The sequence below is a fragment of the Onthophagus taurus genome, chromosome 6, assembly GCF_036711975.1.
Source record: "Onthophagus taurus isolate NC chromosome 6, IU_Otau_3.0, whole genome shotgun sequence".
NCBI classification, from domain to species: domain Eukaryota; kingdom Metazoa; phylum Arthropoda; class Insecta; order Coleoptera; family Scarabaeidae; genus Onthophagus; species Onthophagus taurus.
In genome coordinates, this window is record NC_091971.1 from 3,896,026 (window position 1) to 3,916,479 (window position 20,454).

Below are 20,454 nucleotides of genomic sequence, written 5' to 3' on the forward strand. Positions count from 1 at the left end.
CTTTTTGAGGTTGCAAATTTTGAAGCCAACACTTTAGATATATTAATGAAATTTTTGTCATATATAGAACAAAGTCTGTACTTTTTCATGAATCAAACCGTATTTTAAAATCTCTATTCGTCTTTAAGATAATAGTTTTTGAAGTGAACCCTAATTTACGTGACTTTATAAAGCCCAATTTTTGCGACAATCACTTTAATAAAATCGAAAAAAATTTATTTCTCAAGATATCCTAATGAAATATTGATAAATTATAGAAGAAGATGTGTACTTTTTCATGAACCAAACCGTATTTGAAAATCTCTATTTGTCTTTGAGACAATAACTTTTGAAGTCTACACATATTTTTATGAATAAATGAAATCAACACAATCATCTTTAAAAAATCGCCAAAAATCGAATTCTTTAAATATCTTAATGAAATTTTTGTCATATATAAAACAAAGTGTGTACTTTTTCATGAATCAAACCGTATTTTAAAATCTCTATTCGTCTTTGAGATAATAGTTTTTGAAGTGAACCCTAATTTACATGACTTTATAAAGCTCAATTTTTGCGAGAATCACTTTATAAAATCGAAAAAAATTTAATTCTCAAGATATCCTAATGAAATATTGGTAAATTATAGAAGATGTGTACTTTTTCATAAATCAAACCGTATTTGAAAATCTCTATTTGTCTTTGAGATAATAACTTTTCAAATCAACACAAATTTTTATGAGTAAATGAAGTCAACAATTTTCGACAATCATCTTTAAAAAATCGCGAAAAATCGAATTCTTAAGATATCTTGATGAAATTATTGTCATATATAGAAGAGAGTATGTGCTTTTTCATGAATCAAACCGTATTTGAATATCTCTATCCGTTTTTGAGATAATAATTTTTGAAGTCAACCCTAATTTTCATGACTTTATGAACGCAAATTTTTCCACAATCGCTTCCGCAAAAAATTTAATTCTTAAGAACTTTTCTAATAGGTATATTTAACCTTTCAACTACTTCAATAAAAATATACAACAATCTAGCGCTGAATTGCAATTAAAAGTAGAACTAACACTAGACCTAGAACTAGAAAGTTTCGGGTTTAGCCGTGCGTCTTTAGACGCACGGCTAAACCCGGTTCTTTCTAGTTCTAGGTCTAGTGTTAGTTCTAGTTTTACTCTAGTACTCTTACTATGTAGAACTAACACTATACTTAGAACTTGAATCATTTGGGTTTAGTCGCACGTCTCTAAAGACGGCTAAACCCGAATGATTCTAGTTCTAAATCTAGTGTTACTTCTAGCGATGGTGTTACTATTAGTTCTAGTTTTATTTTAATATCTATTCATCTTGAAGAAAAAATCAACCCGAATTTTTATAACTTCGTAACAATTTTTTACAACCCTTTTTAAAAAATCGCAACAAATGGAATTCTTAAATTAATTTGATGAAACGTTCGCTATTTATAGAAGAAAGTAAAAAATTATAATTCGTTTATGAGATAATAATTTTTTTGTTTGAGAATTTCTGCATCAAGTATTTTTTGCGCTATTTCCATAATTATTCTGCCCCGTAACATTTTACCTATTTGTTTTTTTTCGGTAAATTAAACCAAACATTGGTCATCGAGCCTCGGTATTTATTTCCGGGTCATACGTAAAGCGAATGTTAAAAAAAATCGTTTTGATCGTAGTTTTGTCTATATTTTCACGTAATTTTTTAGGGGTGTGCTGCCAAATAGGTCGGTCATCCGAAACAAGCGTTCCGGTTAGCAAAAATCCATTCATCGGCATTTTATCGTGCTCCCGATATCCTTCCGGTTCGCCGCCAGTAGATGTATAGTTGTCTCGGGTATCGGTAGAGATTTTTGAAAGCTTTTGCGTATCGCAAATGAGAGTTCGCCTCAGGAAAAATTCTATTGCTCTCCCTTTTATCTTTTTTTTTTACGCCATCAATAGAAACGCAACTCACAAACGAATCCATACTGCACAAAGAGAAATCGTTGCTTTTAGAAAAACATGAGAACAAACACTTTATTTTATTACTTTTTTAATATTCCAATTACAATACCTTAAAAATCATATAAATATTTGACGCCCTCTTTCGTTGAATACCCAAAATTCTCTCAAAAAGTTTTCCTACCAAGTTACTTCCTGTTTCATCCAGAGATGGCGCTTTCAAGCTGGGGTGAAAATCAATACCGAAACCGTTCTGCCATCTACCAAACAGTAAGCTAAACTTTACCTTAGTTGGGAAAATCATGCTTTTCCGGTTTGGTGGCGCTCCACGGGAAATTCTACAAACACGTTTACGTTCTGTGTGGTTTCAGAGGAACTCTGAATTTCCAATAGCTTGTTAAATTCCACGAATCGTGAATATCGTGATTGGTTTTGCTCATTTCCGATGTACCAATTAACTTGGAAATTGTGTGTATGCAATAATTGTGGCTGGATAATTTAGGGTGGAGTTGAGTTTGAAATTTTGTTCTGTAGATGGCGCAATGAGTTATGATTCGGATTTTTTCATGAATTTATTTTTTATTTTCACTTTACGGCTCGGTGAATTTTGCGGAAAAATGCTTTTATTGTTGTGCTTTCAACACGTTCAATCCATAATTCGATTTTACGATAATTTACAGAGGGGTGAAGTTATTTTTAGTTTTTATTATTTTTTTTTTTGGCTATCGCAATAACAATACAACAATTTTTAAATATATTTCAGATTTTTGTTTAGTTTTGCAGTGATATTTTCAATATTTCAGTACTTTTAAAGCTTTATTTTCAAATAAAATTTAATTTAACATTGCAAACTATAACAAATGTTAATCTCGATTTGAGATTATCCAGTTACCGGAAACAGTGTTTGTTTCAGCCAATTACACTCGAACCCCCACAAGGTCTTCGTCCATTGTTACTAGGAACTGTGTCCTGTCATTTCACCCTTTATTTGCCTTTCGATACCCATCTATTTGAAGACAAAAGGGCCAGCCAATCCCTGATCATATCCCCGCACCAAAATCGAAACGTAAATACAGCAGAAACTCGAAACTCCTTTGCCACCCAAAATGTTAGTTAACGAAATAATTCGTTAAACTTCGCAAATCCGAATTTCCCTTTTTCGTAATGTATTGTGTTGCTACTTGCGTTAACTTTAAACTTTGTATCATCTTTTAGCACGCTAACAAAGGACGTTATTCTAATAGTTCGCCAAAACCCGCGATTGTGTTCCTTTCTTTTCTCAAAAAGGAACACCTCAATTTACTTTAGTATAGTTATTTGAGAAGGTTGTCCTTCGTCGCATCACGTTAAAATATACAAGTTGCGTGTTCGGTTTCAAAGGGAATATAACTATCAAGAGACGTCCTCTTTTAGGTGTTAAGAACTAATTTGAATTTAAGTTACAGAAAGTTATAACACTTTGAAAATGATTTAATTAATTAGCGTTTCAAATTTAAATTATAATTGTCAAAATTATACTCAGAAATATTATCTTATTTCATAAAAAAAGGTTAATCCGTTTTATAGTCTAACAATAAAGCTTCACCTTTGTATTCGGGAACAATATTGAAACTACCACACAAAATGATGAGAAAAGTTTTGTTATAAAGGAGTTAATAAAGGTATATTTAGGCAAATGATCTTAAGAGTTTTTAGGCTTAATATTTAAAGAAGTTATAAACAACGTTGAAAAGAGGTCTTCCGGGCGATGATCAAATATGCCAGAGATAATGTTGAGGAATGTTCATTATGATGTTGAGTTGTGCTAGGTACGATATTGATTCTATGTGATGTTGTGGGCTGTAGAAGACAATATTGAAGCTTGTTAGGGACGATGTTGAGAGAAATCACAGACGATATTAAGGGATACAATGTTGATGTATGCTCAGGGGCAATATTGAGAGGTTTTGGGACAATGCAGAAATGTGACAGGGATGATTTTGTAAGATGTCAGAAACGATATTATGCGAGGCATGGAATAATGTTGAGATGTATTCGGCAACTCCAATGTTTGGAATAGGGTTGATGTTGAGGATCAGCACAGACAATTTTGAGGATTATCTGGGATTCTACGTTGAGATGTATGTGTGACGATGTAACGAGTGGAAATGTTTAACTTGAGCTTGAAATGCGCTTAGGAACATTATTGAAAGTTGTCAGTGACTATGTTCAGCGATATTTGGGACGATGGAGAGGAGTGACAAATGATAATGAGAGACTCAGATATGATATTGAGGAATTTTTGCAACGATGTAAGGGATTGCCATCTTACATTGAGGGATTTACGACTTGATGTTGAAGAGTGCTCAGGGACAGTGTTCAGGGATGTTCGAGAGGTTGTTGATGGTATAAGAGAAAGTATTAAGAGATATTTGGGTTGAGTTGGTTTGGCTTCGGTTAGGTTGGTTTGTTTTAGGTTGGGTTAAGTCGGGTTGTGTTCATAAATAATGTTGAGAAATGTTTGAGAAAATGTTGAAGCTACCAGAGACAGTATTAAGAGATATTTGGGACAGTGAAGAGGTATGATAGTGATGATGGAGACGATGTTGAGAGTTGTCAGAGACAATATTGAGGCTTATTTGGATGATGTTGATGATGATACTAAGAGACTCAATGTTAAGGTGTGCTCAGAGACAACATTGAGAAGTTTTTGAAAGACGAAAAAGGGTGACAAGTATGATATTGAGACATGATTTGAGACATATTGAGACAGTAACTACAATGAGGGATGTTTGGAACAAAAGTGATGTTGAGGAATGACCAAGATAATGTTGAGATAATACTGAAAAATGTTAGGATTAACTTAATTATAAATTTAGGAGATGTTAGAGACTATTTTGAAGAATATTTGGATGTTGATCAAGGACTGTAATGAAGGAAGTCCGAGACAATATAGAAGGATGGCAGTGCTCAATGTTTCGAAAATTTCAAAGCACCATCATATTCTTTTGCAACAAGCTCTTCATGGCGCTGATTTTCAAAATAGAATGAATAGAAATAGAATCGTAGAACTAATAAATTAGAGGTCAACTTTGTATCCGGCGCCTCCACCCTTTTTACTCCGTCTGTTTTTAGCGAGTTTAAAAAAAAAAAAAATTATAAAAATCAACTAATTGATTCAATTAATACTAATCACTATAACCATAATAAAATATTTATAACAGAAATAAAACTAATAAAAGTGTCAAAATCAATTTAGGGGATTAACCGAGTTTATTAACATTTACGATGGGATAATAATATTTTGGGTTTATATGGCTTTGGTAAAGGGGATTTTTTTAATAATCGATTTGCGGTTTTACGTTCACGTATGTTGGGGAAACCTTCGTAACTGTAATGTATTTGGACGTAATGTAATTACTGAAACTCGGACGTGATTAGTAATCAGGCTAAATACCGTGTAAATTTATCGCCTCGGGTCCAACATTGATTTAGTGTTTACGTTACGTCAATTTAGAATTTCCAATGAAGGTATGAATACCTACGTCTACCTTTTTATTTTTTTTTAAGTAACCTTTCAACTTTTAAATAACTATACGTATATTTTTCATTTAATTAAACTGAACCAAACTTAATAAAAGTGGATTTCGCATAAGCTGAAAATCCAATTGAGTTTACACGCAACTGGATTCACCAGCGCGAAAACTGATAGTAATCTCGGCGTAAATGTAAAATTACTAGAAGGTGAGGTCAAAGCGAGAAAGAAGGAAATTGTTGCACATATCGCGTGTATAGTAGTTTGCGTTTCATTCCGGACCTCGTTTTGTATATGTGCCCAGGTAATCTTTCGTCTCGTATATATTCGAAGTCATGTTCGAATGTAATTTGTGTGATTGCGCAGTTTCGAGTACGTATCGATGGTTTGCCTGCTGGTATCGCCAACGGACATTAAAGCCCATAAATCCTTGGTTAAATTGCGTGCCGTGCTTTTCATTTTCTACCGTTTTTTTTGAAGTAGAAAGGAACACGATTAAAACTTGCACGCTGAAAAAATAACTTGGATTAAAATGACTTTGATTGAATAATCACAACTTACTATTTCAATTTAAATTATGCTCAATACCGAATTAAAGCAATAATGAAAATTTATGCGTTCTAATAAAATAATAAACAGGAAAAAATTGGAAAGAGAAAAGTTGTGTAAATAAAAAGTTCTTTATACTTATTCACTCGATAACGGGATTTGTCAGAAAGTAAAGTCTCTATAGGATGAAGTTCTTCTTGAAAACTGTATTCTAAAGGGGGCAGGTTTTTATTAAGTTATAAAGATTTATTTTACAAACTCAATACGTTAATGTTTTTATGACTGCTCTTTTCATTAAATTATAAAAACTACAAAAATACACTGTTACTAAAATACAGATATTTACTTTTTTACTTTATACAGATATCAAAATATAGAATAAAATTGTAGATAAACCACGTATTTATATTGTGATAAATTCAAAATTAATTTTATTGTGAAATTTAAGCTTTTTGATTTATTTTCTCCCAATGCTTTCATTCAATTCTGTTAGTAATTATTATATAACGAGTGCTGTCCGATTCAAAAAATAATGAGTAACAAATCCTCTTACAAATGCAATCATAAATTTTAATTTGTTGTAAATACGGACTTATGCGAAATAAAATATTCAATATCTTTCTTTTTTTTATTAATCAATTAATAGTTATTTATTATGTAAGTGTTTTAGACAGCATTTTGTTCATGTAAGAATGTTTAATTTTCTTAAGTGAATAAAATGCATCTAAAACAACGTTTTATCCACAATCACACTCATTTAGAATCAGAATCGCCAAATATTCATCTGATGTTATCAAAAAATGATTTCACATTTCACTCTGACAGCGGCTGTCACCTCAAAAATCATTGCATTTAACTAAAAAAACATTGGGAGGTGTTGAATTGTTGCTATTTATTTTCGATTGTTTTTCGACTCCATTTGTAACATATTTGTAAAAGTGTGAAAGTTGTAAAGGTTGTAAAGGTAAAGTTGGTGAAAAATGGAAGAAAGTGATTATGTTCCCAAGATAATTTTTGAGGAAGCTGAAGAAGCAACTGTAAAATATGATAAATCAAAGAATGAAATGTCTATTAATATAAATGTTAATGTTAATATAAATAATAAATAGGATGCGATTGATTTAAGATTAAATTTTTCATTATTCCACTAGTAGAATAAAGTAACTTTATTCCACTAGTGGATAAAGTGGTACTTTATACGATTCATAAGTGTGGATAAAACTTCAATAATAAGGTGATTGTGGATAAAAGTAATTAATAAGTTATACAACATGTAATAATGATTGATTAGCTCGATACTAAAACTAAAATCACTAAAACCAGCGTAGAGCGCTACCTAATGGATGGACCAAAATTGTATTAAAATAATACATTTGAAATTATGTTTTAAATAAATGTTGTACGAAACATTTTTCAATAGAAACAATGATATGCATGTACTGTTCACAGGGAAATTAAAATTTTGTTATTTTGAAAAATATTATTAACAAAAATTGTTTGAAATTCAATTCTAAATAAGTACTGTTCGAAAAATTTTTTGATACGATCAATAATTGAGATAACCTCAAAATTATCATTTTCTGTAAGAGTATACAGCCTCACCTGGTTGATATTTCAAAAATTTTTACTAAAATAATCTATTACAAATTTTATTTTAAATAAATTTTATACGAAACTTTTTTTGATAGAAATAATATATACAGTAAAAAGTTTATTTCTCTTTCCGTGTCGAATCTATTGGTGAGTACACGTGCGAAACTAGTTTGGAAGGGCGCGGTAGACCGGCCGGGGATGAGACTGAGTGCGATTTAAATCGGTATTGGACAAATTTTAAACAATTCCCGTGCGGTTATTATAAATATTACCGACAAATTTTATTACAAAGATCGCTTCAGAATAATGTATCCTACAATCGTATAATGCTCTGATGCGGAAGATACGGGACACCTGTATATGTTAAATTTCCATGCTATGCAACATACTGTACTGTTCACAGGGAAATTAAAATTTTGTTATTTTAAAAAATGTTATTAACAAAAATTATTTGTAATTTAACTCTAAATAAGTATTATTCGAAAAAAATGTTGATACCATCAATAATTATTGAGATAACCTCAAAATTATCATTTTCTGATACCTTTTGAACCTTTTTGGATTCCTTCTTCCTTCTTTTTCCTCGCACGTTCTCTATGAAGTGGGAACGTGTCTATCGATTAGATCAATTTAGACCATCAAAGATTGATCGCCAACTTGTCATTCTTAATCTGGCGGAATAGTAGTTCTAATCTTCAGCGTTTCCACCAGTTAATTCATCGCCGTTTTCTTCAATGAAACCTGAAGGTGTCGTTAATATAGTCAAATATACAAATATATAATTTTAATTCCCTTATACTGTTATATTAAAGGACATAAAAAAATTTAAAATTTTAGCGTGAATTTATGAGTAATTCAGTTGTATTATCACTAAATGAAACCGGAGGGAAAATAATTTAGCTGTCAGGTTCGTCGCAGCGTGAAAAACGATACTCAAACTTTTCCGTCAGTTGGTCGGTCGGTTTCAAAAGCCGGAAAAGTGGCTTTCGCGGGGTTTTGGTCTCCCGGCTCGTTTTATTTCTTTTGTTCCCGCAAATTTACATTAAACGGAACCAGGCAATACTGCGCCGTAGTCGCAAAGGCGTCTTTAAATATAATTTACGAGGCATCAAAGCAGCCGGGGCGCATGTTAAGGTCAACCTCCTGCGACGCTGTGTTCTCATCAAAAAGCTTTATTAGCATTAGCTTTTTAATACTTTTTTTCGTTTTTATCAAATATTTTCATTACTTTATTTTTATTTATTTACTTATTTATTTATTCTCTTTTTCGAGTGGAAATTGAGACAAATTTGGGACCGTGGAACTTTACGATCGCGGCATTCATTTTTAGTTGTAGCAATAGAAATCAAGTTTTCTACTCACGTAGGTGAGTGGAAGCGCGGTTCGAGTCGTGTCCACAAAACAACGGGGTTTATAAGGGCGTTTCTTCTGTCCACGTGCACACGTGAAACTCGTTTGCCTTTTTCAAGTCCTTTGGGAAAGTGGGCCGTATTACTGCGTGATCGCTTGGGAATTGAACGAGTTACAGTTCTTTGCTTATATCTAGGATTTCGTATGTAAAATGGCAAAGCAACCTTGTTTGTATTGACTCGGTTTAATATTTTATTATCATGTTTTCGTTCGAGTTTACAGACATTGAAGTTAGTTTCTACGTTTTTTTTTACGATTAAATAACGTTCCACCAAAAGTAAATAATATTATCTCATAGTTTTTGTATCATATCATAAACTAGAATCTTTAAGCTACAATTTAACATACATCCCAAGAAATGTTTATATTAATATCCTGAAGTCATTTTAATTTTCTGAAGGAGTCGTAAATCCATGGAAAAGCTTTAAAAAGCCCCGGTAACCTGTTCCATATCCCACCACACATCAAAGAGCCATAAACAAGGTGAAATTCAATACAACCCAGCATCGAAAAATACCTCGCTTTACATCTTCAGCTTTTTTCATGTTCGCGTAAATATCTTGCGAGCAATTTTCTTGAAACCAAGGGGTAATAAACTTAGTAAAATTAAAAATCAATTTTATTATTAGAATTTTTTTTATTTCGGAGGAACGTGTTTGTGTTAAAATTTATTTTATTCTTTAAGTTTTGCGGTGTCTTCTAAAAACTAAAGCATCACCTGGATCCTTTGTTTCTTTTCAAGTGGAAAACTAGAGGGTGCTTGATCTTCTGGCTGTCGACGCGGAGACGCGCAGGTCTCGGTCAACGGGCCGCGAGCTTCCGAAAGCTTCGAAAGCTCAACGCGCCAGTCTACCAAATGCTTCGTTGTGCTGAGCGCAGCACCTCATTTCAGTGCGGGCGCGAAATTTCGTTTCGTATCTTGCGCGAATGTAACCCTAAGGTGATATGGTGGATCCTATAAAAGTGTTTTGGGTGTTAACCAACAGCACTTATTTAGGTATTAAAAAGCTATATATCCAAAAATTAATAAAAGAGTCGCGGAGGATTATTTTACATGCAAATCGGATTTTACTAAAGAGCTCTAAACAATAGGCCCTGAACAATAATGACAAGACTAAAGTTGGATCAACTTTTAATTAAAGCTGTTTCTGCAAATGCGCTTATGAAAATAGTTTTTAACAAAGAACTATTGATTGTTGCTTTTAGTAAAAAAAATTATTGTTATGTATATACGTGTATATTATTAGAAACGGTCAAATGATTAATGATCGTACTGGTGTTATCGTGTAATTAAGTTTGCCATATTCCAGTTCAGTTAGTTAGTGGTTAGAACGTGATGTGGGAATGGAATGACAGGTAAACTCACACACCTCAAGCCACACCGTACCTTAATGAGATAATTCTATGGAAATTTAAACTATTTGCTTAATCACGATTTGTGTATAAAGTACTTACTAAGTAATTTTATTGCAATTTAAGTAACAGCTTAGGTCAATAACTAATTATGGTCGTTATCCTCATCATTTCATCTTTAGGGTTAAATATCGAAATCGCTGACGGGATAAATCGGAAGTACCTGCAACAGGACGTGCTCCTGTCATACCCTCACTAATTGAGAACGGACATCAATCAATCTTCTAGGTTGTTTGGTCCATAATGGGCAGGGTTAATAGAGCATCAGCACTCGATCTATTAATAAAATCGATTTCGACTAAACACAATATCCTTTATACTTTACACCGGTTGCGGTTAAAATAATTATCTTAAGTGCACAAAACCATCTATCGCTCGTTGCGTTTTATGGCTTACTCAGCTTATACACAGGCACGCTTTTTCGTGGGAGGTTCTCAAAGCTTCCCTGCTGCAGTTTACCGTGTACTTACGAGCTTTGCCGCAGTGTGCAGCTGACGGTTAAGCATGTCCCATTCTGTAGAAATTTCGTCGGATTAAGCGTTTGTTTATTTTTTTTTTGTGTGCGCTACAATGAGCGGCGGTCTCCACACGAATTTCACACTCACTGCACCTGCAGATGGCTCTTCTTTACGGCCACACCATATTGCGACTCAATAGGAAAAAAAAAATTTTAAACGCATTTCGTTATGGGGTTATTTTAATGCATTCTGTTTAAAAATACCATAAACTCCGTAATAGTGGTATCGTAAAGCAGCCTTTATACGCGTTGTTGTTGTAAAAGTTTAAACGATTAATTTCGGTGTAATAAGTTATTCGTTTTGAACGCCTTCACTAAAACTGCCCGACCCGAAAACAGACGATTCAATAATAAATTGCGATACCATCCCGGGCGCTCGAGCATATGTTAAATCACGTATTTCCGATAATTTTTGATTTATTGCACGGCGATCCGTAATGGATAGGCCGTCCATTTCTATTGGCCCTGTGTAACGAACGTTCCGGTTTAATGGTATATGGAACAATTTTTTGGAAAAAAAGGGTAAATAAAAAAAGAATTGGTGCCTTTGTTGTATTGGATAGTGGATTTTGATGGCCCCAATATTGAACGACATCGTAAGCCTGACAATTTGAACGCATGAACGCCCTCGAATATAACAATTACGTCCGAGAGTTAACGTTCAAAGCCAATGAAAAACAAAAAAAAATCAAATGTTTCATGGAAACCCATCATATCCATTATTATACTTTTGTTATTCGTACCCATTGAATAATTTATTAATTAATACTAAAACAATAACGAAATAACTCAAGTGAATCGGTATTTAATTATATAATTACACATTTTTCAAATTTAATACGTTCGGCTTCATGAAAAATAAATATATTTATGAAATAAATCATTTCAATGTTTATCATATACAGATATATTATTAAACGTACTATAAATTTGTATTAACTAACCTATGTGTCGCAAATACATGCTATTCAACACGGGATATTGTTTCGGGTGAATTTTTGGTGCATCAAATGATGTTTAGCAAATCAACAACGGAAAATGCACCACTATTAGAGAATACATCAAATGCATCAATTTAATATATGCGTCAGGTAACACACAATGAGCGTATATGATTTTAATTAAGTCATTATCCAACCCGTTTATAGTACAAAACAAATAGCAATTTTATGCCTTTTATCTTCTAAGTTATAAATTGCATTTTATCAACTCAATGTGAATAACTAAACAGAATTATTATTAAATCTGTTACAAAACGGTTTTTTAATCATCTTGAAATCTCATTTACTCTTTGAGATATGATTTTTTTAAAATTGGGTATTTATAAACTTAGCCCATCAAAACAAATATACATTAAAAAAATCATATCGTCTTAAATTATAGGAATAGAAAAAATATATTTTATATACTTAATTAAATTTGCTTTAAATTGTTTTTTATTTCATATCGATATTTCAACTCATTCTTGAGATACGATTTTTTTAAAATTGGTGTTTTAAAATGGTTTATGTTTATAAATACCAATTTTAAAAAATCGTATCTCAAGAAATCAGTGAGATATCAAGATGATTTAAAACCTATCTTACAGCAAATTTAATGTAGTTTTAGTACACCAAAAATATTTATTTCGTTCCTATAATTCTCAATGATACGATTTTTTTACTTTAACTCTATCGTTATTGAAATTAAATTGAAAAATGTATTTTAAAAGATTGTATCTCAAGAACTATTTGAGATATCAACATGAAATAAACAGCATTTTAAAGCAAATTTAATTGATAATTAATGTTCCAAAAATCAATTCTTCATTTCTACAAACTTCGACATTATGATTTTTTAACTTATGACAAGTTAGGACTATACATACGAAATTTGAAACAATCATATCTCAAAAACTAATTGAGATATCGAGATGATTCAAAAACCATTTTATTGCAAATTTAATGAAGTTTCAACTCACCAAATATATCTGTTTCGTTCCCATAAATCTCGAAGATACCATAATTTTTAAGTCAACTTTGTAGTTTTTAGGCTAGGTTGATAAATGTGCAATTTAGAACTTCGTATCTTAAGAACGAATTGAGATATCACCATGAAATAAAAACCATTTTGAAGCAAATTTAATTAATATTTAATGTTCCAAAAATCAATTCTTCATTTCTACAAACTTCGACGTTATGATTTTTAAATACATCTCTGCAATTCACTTATGACAAATTTGAAACAATCATATTTTAAAAACTAATTGAGATATCGAGATGATTCAAAAACCATTTTATTGCAAATTTAATGAAGTTTCAACTCACCAAATATATCTGTTTCGTTCCCATAAATCTCGAAGATACCATAATTTTTAAGTCAACTTTGTAGTTTTTAGGCTAGGTTGATAAATGTGCAATTTAGAACTTCGTATCTTAAGAACGAATTGAGATATCACCATGAAATAAAAACCATTTTGAAGCAAATTTAATTAATATTTAATGTTCCAAAAATCAATTCTTCATTTCTACAAACTTCGACGTTATGATTTTTAAATACATCTCTGCAATTCACTTATGACAAATTTGAAACAATCATATTTCAAAAACTAATTGAGATATCGAGATGATTCAAAAACCATTTTATTGCGAATTTAATGAAGTTTCAACTCATCAAATATATTAACAGTCTATATCATTTCTCTATACCTACTAGTTTCAATGATATGATTTTTTAAATTCATATCTGTATATCCACTTGTAACGGGTTATGTTTATAAACACCAATTTAAAAAGAATCCTATCTCAAGAAATAATTGAGATATCAAACTGACTTAAAAACCATCTTATAGCAAATATATATTTCATTCGTTCCTATAAATCTCTACGATACGATTTTTTTACTTCACCTCTGTGGTTACTGCGGTTAAGTCTTATCTCTTTGAAATTTGCCATGTAAAATTCCCAGTGTGAATTACTATCCGTTTTCGCGGCCTTTAACCACGTTGTAATTTTTCATTGTTAAAAGTTTTAGCGGCGAGCGTCGGCACGTCCAGCTGTTAAGCATCGCGTAGTTTGAAAATTGAGTTTTAACTTTCAAATTGAGCTGTTAATTCGAAATTAGATATAGAAAAAATAATAATATACAAAATGGGTCAAGATATTGAACTAAAACTGTATCTTTTACACAGATTCGTACAATTTTATAAGAAAATCGTTTTCGTTTTTCAACTTCCCCGATTTCCTCTTATTACTTTTTTTTCTTTCCATTTTAACCACAAAATTGTTATTTGCCGCGAAAGTGGAAAACGGAAACTTTTTTATTACACCCACGACGACGTTATTAGCCTTTACATTCCGACCGAACTTACATCGTACTTCGTCGCCGTCTAAAATTGTAATTTAACTTTAACGAGGACGTCGTCTTCTATATTTCTATTGCGTCTAATAATCGAATCGTTTAATTTCTACAATTTTCCGGGAATCGTTATGGAAGTTAGTTTAACGATTCAATCTGCAACGAGAGGTGCGATTTTTCAATTTCGAACTTTAGAATTCAAGAAAAGTGAGTGGGTGGGAGATCTTGGAAGTTTAATGGGGGCCTGTGATGGCGTCTTTTAGTGCGAGGGAGACAACTACAATTTCTAACTTCGACAGACTGGCTTACATTTCAACTCTCTCGGATATACAAACACATGATTAATAGTTGAAATCTTGCTAGGAAATGGAAATGGAGTGATAGATAACAGAAATCTTGGGTATTACCACTGAATAAGTTGAATCATAAAATTGTTATTAATGAAATTTATTAATTTAGTTTATTATCTAGTGCTAAAATAGGAGAACAACGATCAACTACTAAAATGAAGCAACTTCAACAACTAATATTGCCTAACTAATATTCGTCAACGTCTTTAACATACTAAAAGCCATTACAGATTTTGGTATCAATCACTTCTATATAATCAATACGAGCTCACCTCAAATTTACGTCACCGATACAGCAATTGCCAAGTAATCATGTGTAGATGTTTTGTTCTTAATTTGCTGAAATGAAATATCAAGATGACTTAAAAACCATCTTATAGCAAATTTAATGTAGTTTTAACACGCGAAAAATATTTTCTTTGTTCCTATAATTCTCGATGATACGACTTTTTTATTACAACTCTGTAGTTATTGAGGTTAAGTTGAAAAATGTAATTTAAAAGATTCTATCTCAAGAACGGATTGAGACATCAGCATGAAATTAAAAGCATTTGAAGGCAAATTTAAGCTGTGCAGAATATCATTTCTCTATTCCTACTATTTTCAATGATATGAATTTTTTAATACATCTCTGTATATCCATTTGTAACAGGTTTAAACGGGTGACCAATTTAAAAAGAATCGTATCTCAAGAAATAATTGAGATATCAAGCTGACTTAAAAACGACCTTAGAGCAAATTTAGTGTAGTTTTAACACGCGAAAAATATTTTCTTCGTTGCTATAATTCTAGATGATACGATTTTTTTATTGCAACTCTGTAGTTATTGAGGTTAAGATGAAAAATGTAATTTAAAAGATTCTATCTCAAGAACGGATTGAGACATCAGCATGAAATTAAAAGCATTTGAAGGCAAATTTAAGCTGTGCAGAATATCATATCTCTATTCCCACTATTTTCAATAATATGATTTTTTTGATACATCCCTGTATATCCATTTGTAACGGGTTATATTTATAAACACCAATTTAAAAAGAATCGTATCTCAAGAAATAATTGAGACATCAAGCTAACTTAAAAACCATCTTATAGCAAATTTAATGTAGTTTTAACACGCGAAAAATATTTTCTTCGTTCATATAATTCTCGATGATACGACTTTTTTATTGCAACTCTGTAGTTATTGAGGTTAAGTTGAAAAATGTAATTTAAAAGATTCTATCTCAAGAACGATTTGAGATATCAGCATGAAATATAAAGCATTTTAAAGCAAATTTAACTACTATTAACTCTGTAGAATATCATTTCTCTATTCCTATTAGTTTCAATGATATGATTTTTTTAATTCATCTCTGTATATCTACTTGTAACGAATTATGTTTATAAACACCAATTTAAAAAGAATCGTATCTCAAGAAATAATTGAGATATCAAGCTGACTTAAAAACCATCTTATAGCAAATTTAATGTAGTTTTTACACACCAAAAATATTTTCTTCGTTCCTATAATTTTCGATGATACGATTTTTTTATTGCAACTCTATAGTTATTGGGGTTAAGTTAAAAAATTTAATTTAAAATTCTATCTCAAGACGATTTGAGATATCAGCATGAAATGAAAAGCATTTTAAAGCACAATATCATATTTTAATTCGTGAGATACAATTTTTACACGATGTTTAAAAGCTGGAGCTGCCAACGTTTCGTGCTAAAACTTTTAACAATGAAGAATTTCAACGTTGTTAAAGGCCGCGAAAACTGATATTAATTCACGGTGGAAATTTTACATCGCAAATTTCAAAAAGATAAGACAAAGACGTTTTATCAATAAAGCGGCACTGCGTGTCTCCTCTTTTTTATGATTTTTTGATGTAGAATGTGAAGTCTTATGCGACAAAGTTGGCGCAACTTTTGCGAGAGAAAACAATCTAGAAGTTTTCGAATTTAAACGTTCTATGAAGTGCTATCTTAAGTTTTCATACTCGTTCGTATAGTTCAGGTGGGTTTAATGAAATTTATAGTTTCCAATCGATTTTGTTGAAACGAGTTAAATTATCGCATTCAAAAAAAAAAAAAATAGGGAGATAACTTACAAAGTAAGATTTCTTGGTTGTGATTTTAGTTATTTATGGGTGGTTACAAAAACGAGTTATTCTTGGTAAATTTATGACGATGTGGCGAGAAATTAGTTCGCCAAAAAGTGAGTCACACCGAAGATACATTTCCCCTTAAGATGACCAACTGAAAACGGTTCAATATCCCCGATTAAATATTCCGATTGGATAGGCGTAACCAGATTTCTGATTATAAACGCAAATTGGAACGTCTGCGGATTACCAATTTAAATTGATCGTGCCAAATCGTATGAACAACTCAAGTTAGGATTTGCAAACGATTTGCGATGCAGAAATATTGATTTAAAAGTTTTTTTGTTATAATTATAATGCGTTATTTTTGCTGTTTCAGCGAACATTGCAAAGTCGTGTAGTAAATGTAGTAACACAGCGAGGGCTTCTCTAATTACAAAGCAACTGCTGTGTATTTGAAAATGAGAACATATTGGGGTCGTGTATGAAATGAGATCAATAGCTAACTATAACTAAGGTATTGATGAGGAATAAAAATGATGTTGTTGTATCGTGGTCGTTAAAATTGAAAACATCTGCAACTTCGTGTATATAAACTCAAGTTCGATTGCGCGTACAGATAACAAATGAGGCAAAATGGTAACGACTGAAGAGCATCCGCAACATCCGTCGCTCGGTAGAGAATTATCGTCGAAAGTGTAATTACAGCTGGAACTTTAAACCGGACAGCACACTCTATAAATTCACGGATACCCATTACTCGTGCAGTCCTTCAGAACGTCCTGTTACGCGGTTCCACTGGGCATACATTACGATCACCGGTACCCTGCAGGATATTACTTCCTATGGTGGCATCCTTTCCGAAATGAGGACACAAATAGTCAGAACGTTTCGTATCTTTGATGTAGAAAAGTGCAAGAAACGTCAGCCTTCCGGCTAAGGTGTCTTCTGAGACTTACCTTCGTTGTGTACCCCCTGTGATAAATAATTCAGAAGATATTACCATAGTTTTCCACTTTCCGGTGTGTACCTACCAACGAGAATATTGCCGCTGTGATTGTGCTCCCTCGAACCTTGAATAATGGACAAGACGATTGGAGTCACTTCACTCTAAAGAGCTCACGAAAGTGGAGTGATGAACTTCCTTGTACCCCAATTTGGGTCAACATTACAATTGATTACTGAAAAAAAAATTGTTAATTTTTTGTTGTTGAGTAATCAGTAACCCTATATCTAGTCAGATAAATACACACTCCGCCTCTCTAAATATTTACGAGCGAAAATTCACATTTCACATCCGCCCTACTAAAGGGCGAATTATTTATGTTTTTCGTAAATTTTTTATTCGATTTACGGTTTTTACAACGTTCGCCTTGATAAATGCCATCCATTTGCGACCTTAATTTAGAAAAAATATCTTTCGACTGGTAACTCATCGACCGTTTCAATCTTCAATTCTTTTTCTTTATAAAGTGTTCAACATCGACTATCCTATATATAATCTTGATAAAACGATCGTGATTTATTAGATGGTGCTTCTGGAACATCGTAAATTCTTACTTTCTTTAAAATAGATCATTACATTCTGTACATTTGGAAAAATTGTTCCCGGGAAAGTGTCGAGTTAGAGTCCATAAAACAGACGGCAATTTGCGAGGGGGAGGTGGTGCCATCGCATCGTAAACTTTTAATTTGGAGCAATTAGGATCCCCTGGGTCAGAGAGAGGTTTTACGCCCCCGCTTAGCGACGATAAATCTAACAATTAGGGTCGAATTCCATTAGTGAAAATAGGCTACAGGCGGTTTGCTGTCCGCAAATGATAAACGATTATTTCTTCTATTTTTTTTTTAACATTTCGTCACAATTAATTAATAATTTATAATGCCACACTTTTTAAGTAATTAATCAAAATTAAATGTAGGCGCCGATATTGAATGGGTTCAGAATTCGTTATGGATGATAAGCGACGGTAGCTAATTGAAAAGATATGTATTAATGGTCGTAATAACGAGTTACATCGAAATAGGTTCACCACTAATAGTATTTTCTGTACGAATGATTAATTACTTGTCGATTCAATCGTTTATTCGGTATCTATGAAAGTTATTTAAATTAATTGATTGATTTTTTCCTTTTCCCACTATTTACTAAAAGTTATTTAACAATTTGGAAGGGGAGAAACCAAATTAGTTCCTTCCGCGTAATTTACTGGGTCCCCTAAATCGATTTGCGGGGCTTAAGGGAACCCATTAAACTTTAAAATTCAACACTTTAACTACTTCTTAATTATGCAGTCTAGAAATAAAACAGTACAAATTCTTTCGGTTAAATTTGTTGGGAAAACTTTACAATTTTTTTTTTATTAACATTTAAAATGTTAATAATAACATCAACGATTTCTTTCTACTCATCAACGGCCTGATAAAGGTGCTAAAAGAAAAGCAACAGCCAGAGAAGATTGCTTTGTCATGATTTCTACATTGAGAGATTGAATGAAAAAAATGCTCCAAGCAGCCTTTATCAACCTCATCAACCATGGTTTTTACAGTTCGACGAAGATTAAAGGAGAGTGGTTTAACAGCTTGGTTACTGCAGCTCACAAAAGACGTAGTGGACGATTGACAAAATGTGTTGTTTATGGATGAGGGCTGAATCTGTCTTTATGGCAAATATGGTCGAAATAAGGTATACAGAAGAACATTATGCTACATGTACTCGATCACCTCGATTTAGGCATGAATTTCTTTTTACTCATACATGGATCTTGTTCCGATTAACAGAGGTGCATTAACATCTCTACGATATACAGATAGCAGAAATTCTAGAAGAGCATATGATGTCTTAAGCAGGATTTATTAGTAATGGTTCTTTGTTAATGTAGGATAATGCACTACCCCACTCGGCAAATATAGAAACGCAAGACAAGCCAAAGTAAGACTAAAAATAACAATGACCAGTTATAACTATTTTTTGCATTCTGTACCTTATTTTTCTTTCCAGAATACTCCTTTCCTTCTGCCCGCAACATTTTTGGCAGTATTTCCACTCTTTTCGTCCTCGTTTTCTTAATTTTGTCCAAAATTAACGTATTTAGCTTCACTTTTCCCATTAGTACTCATTTTGCTTCCTCAAGTAACACTACCAATACTGCAAAAACTGTGCGAAACAAATTAGAAAGGAGGAGAAAGTGCATTAGAAAAGGTATATACACTAGAATTCTTTACTTCCTTTTATCTTTATCAGTTGAGAGTATAAAGCCAAGGTAGTTTGCATTAAAGTACTACTTTCATCATTCTCTAAGTGTCTAGATATAAGGGTACCTGCCAATTATAGAGATTCATCCACATCCGTTACGTTTTTTGTAAGACAACTTTTGCAGTCTCTGAATCAATAAGAGGAAACCATCATTGGTAGTCACGCGAAATCTGATAGTCTAAGAGAGTGACGTTGCTTGCTAAATTACGAATTGATAGGTAATGAACTTCATAACCACCTTATTTGATTAGATCACGAATTCATGCAACACTTACTAGGGTTAGATTTTGCTATATGAATGAGCAACATGAGCTGAAAAAAGTTTGATTACTCTTATTATTTCAAACTCCAATAAAAACTGTAAACATTGACACAGTAATAAAACAAAGTTAAAAAGCAATAAAAAAAGTGTTTGGGTTCGAGGGGTTGACTACGAGAGACCGTCATTATCCTGCTGTCGGATTGGAAAACAACGCCTCAGTGACA

General features: G+C 32.3%; 1 protein-coding gene across 14 annotated transcripts in view; it reads left to right on the plus strand.

Annotated features, from left to right (window-relative positions):
* LOC111414968 (neural cadherin) overlaps positions 1-20,454 on the plus strand; it is a 286,762-nt gene that overhangs the window by 171,522 nt on the left and 94,786 nt on the right. Inside the window, exon 1 of one of the 14 annotated variants that reach the window (XM_023046432.2) lies at positions 9,915-10,006. The exons of the other annotated variants lie outside the window; for them this stretch is intronic. Within the exon in view, the coding sequence (XP_022902200.1) occupies positions 9,955-10,006 (52 nt within the window). The 5' untranslated portion in view covers positions 9,915-9,954. Of the gene's footprint in view, positions 1-9,914; positions 10,007-20,454 lie in introns of those variants that run through there. 14 annotated transcript variants of the gene reach the window in all.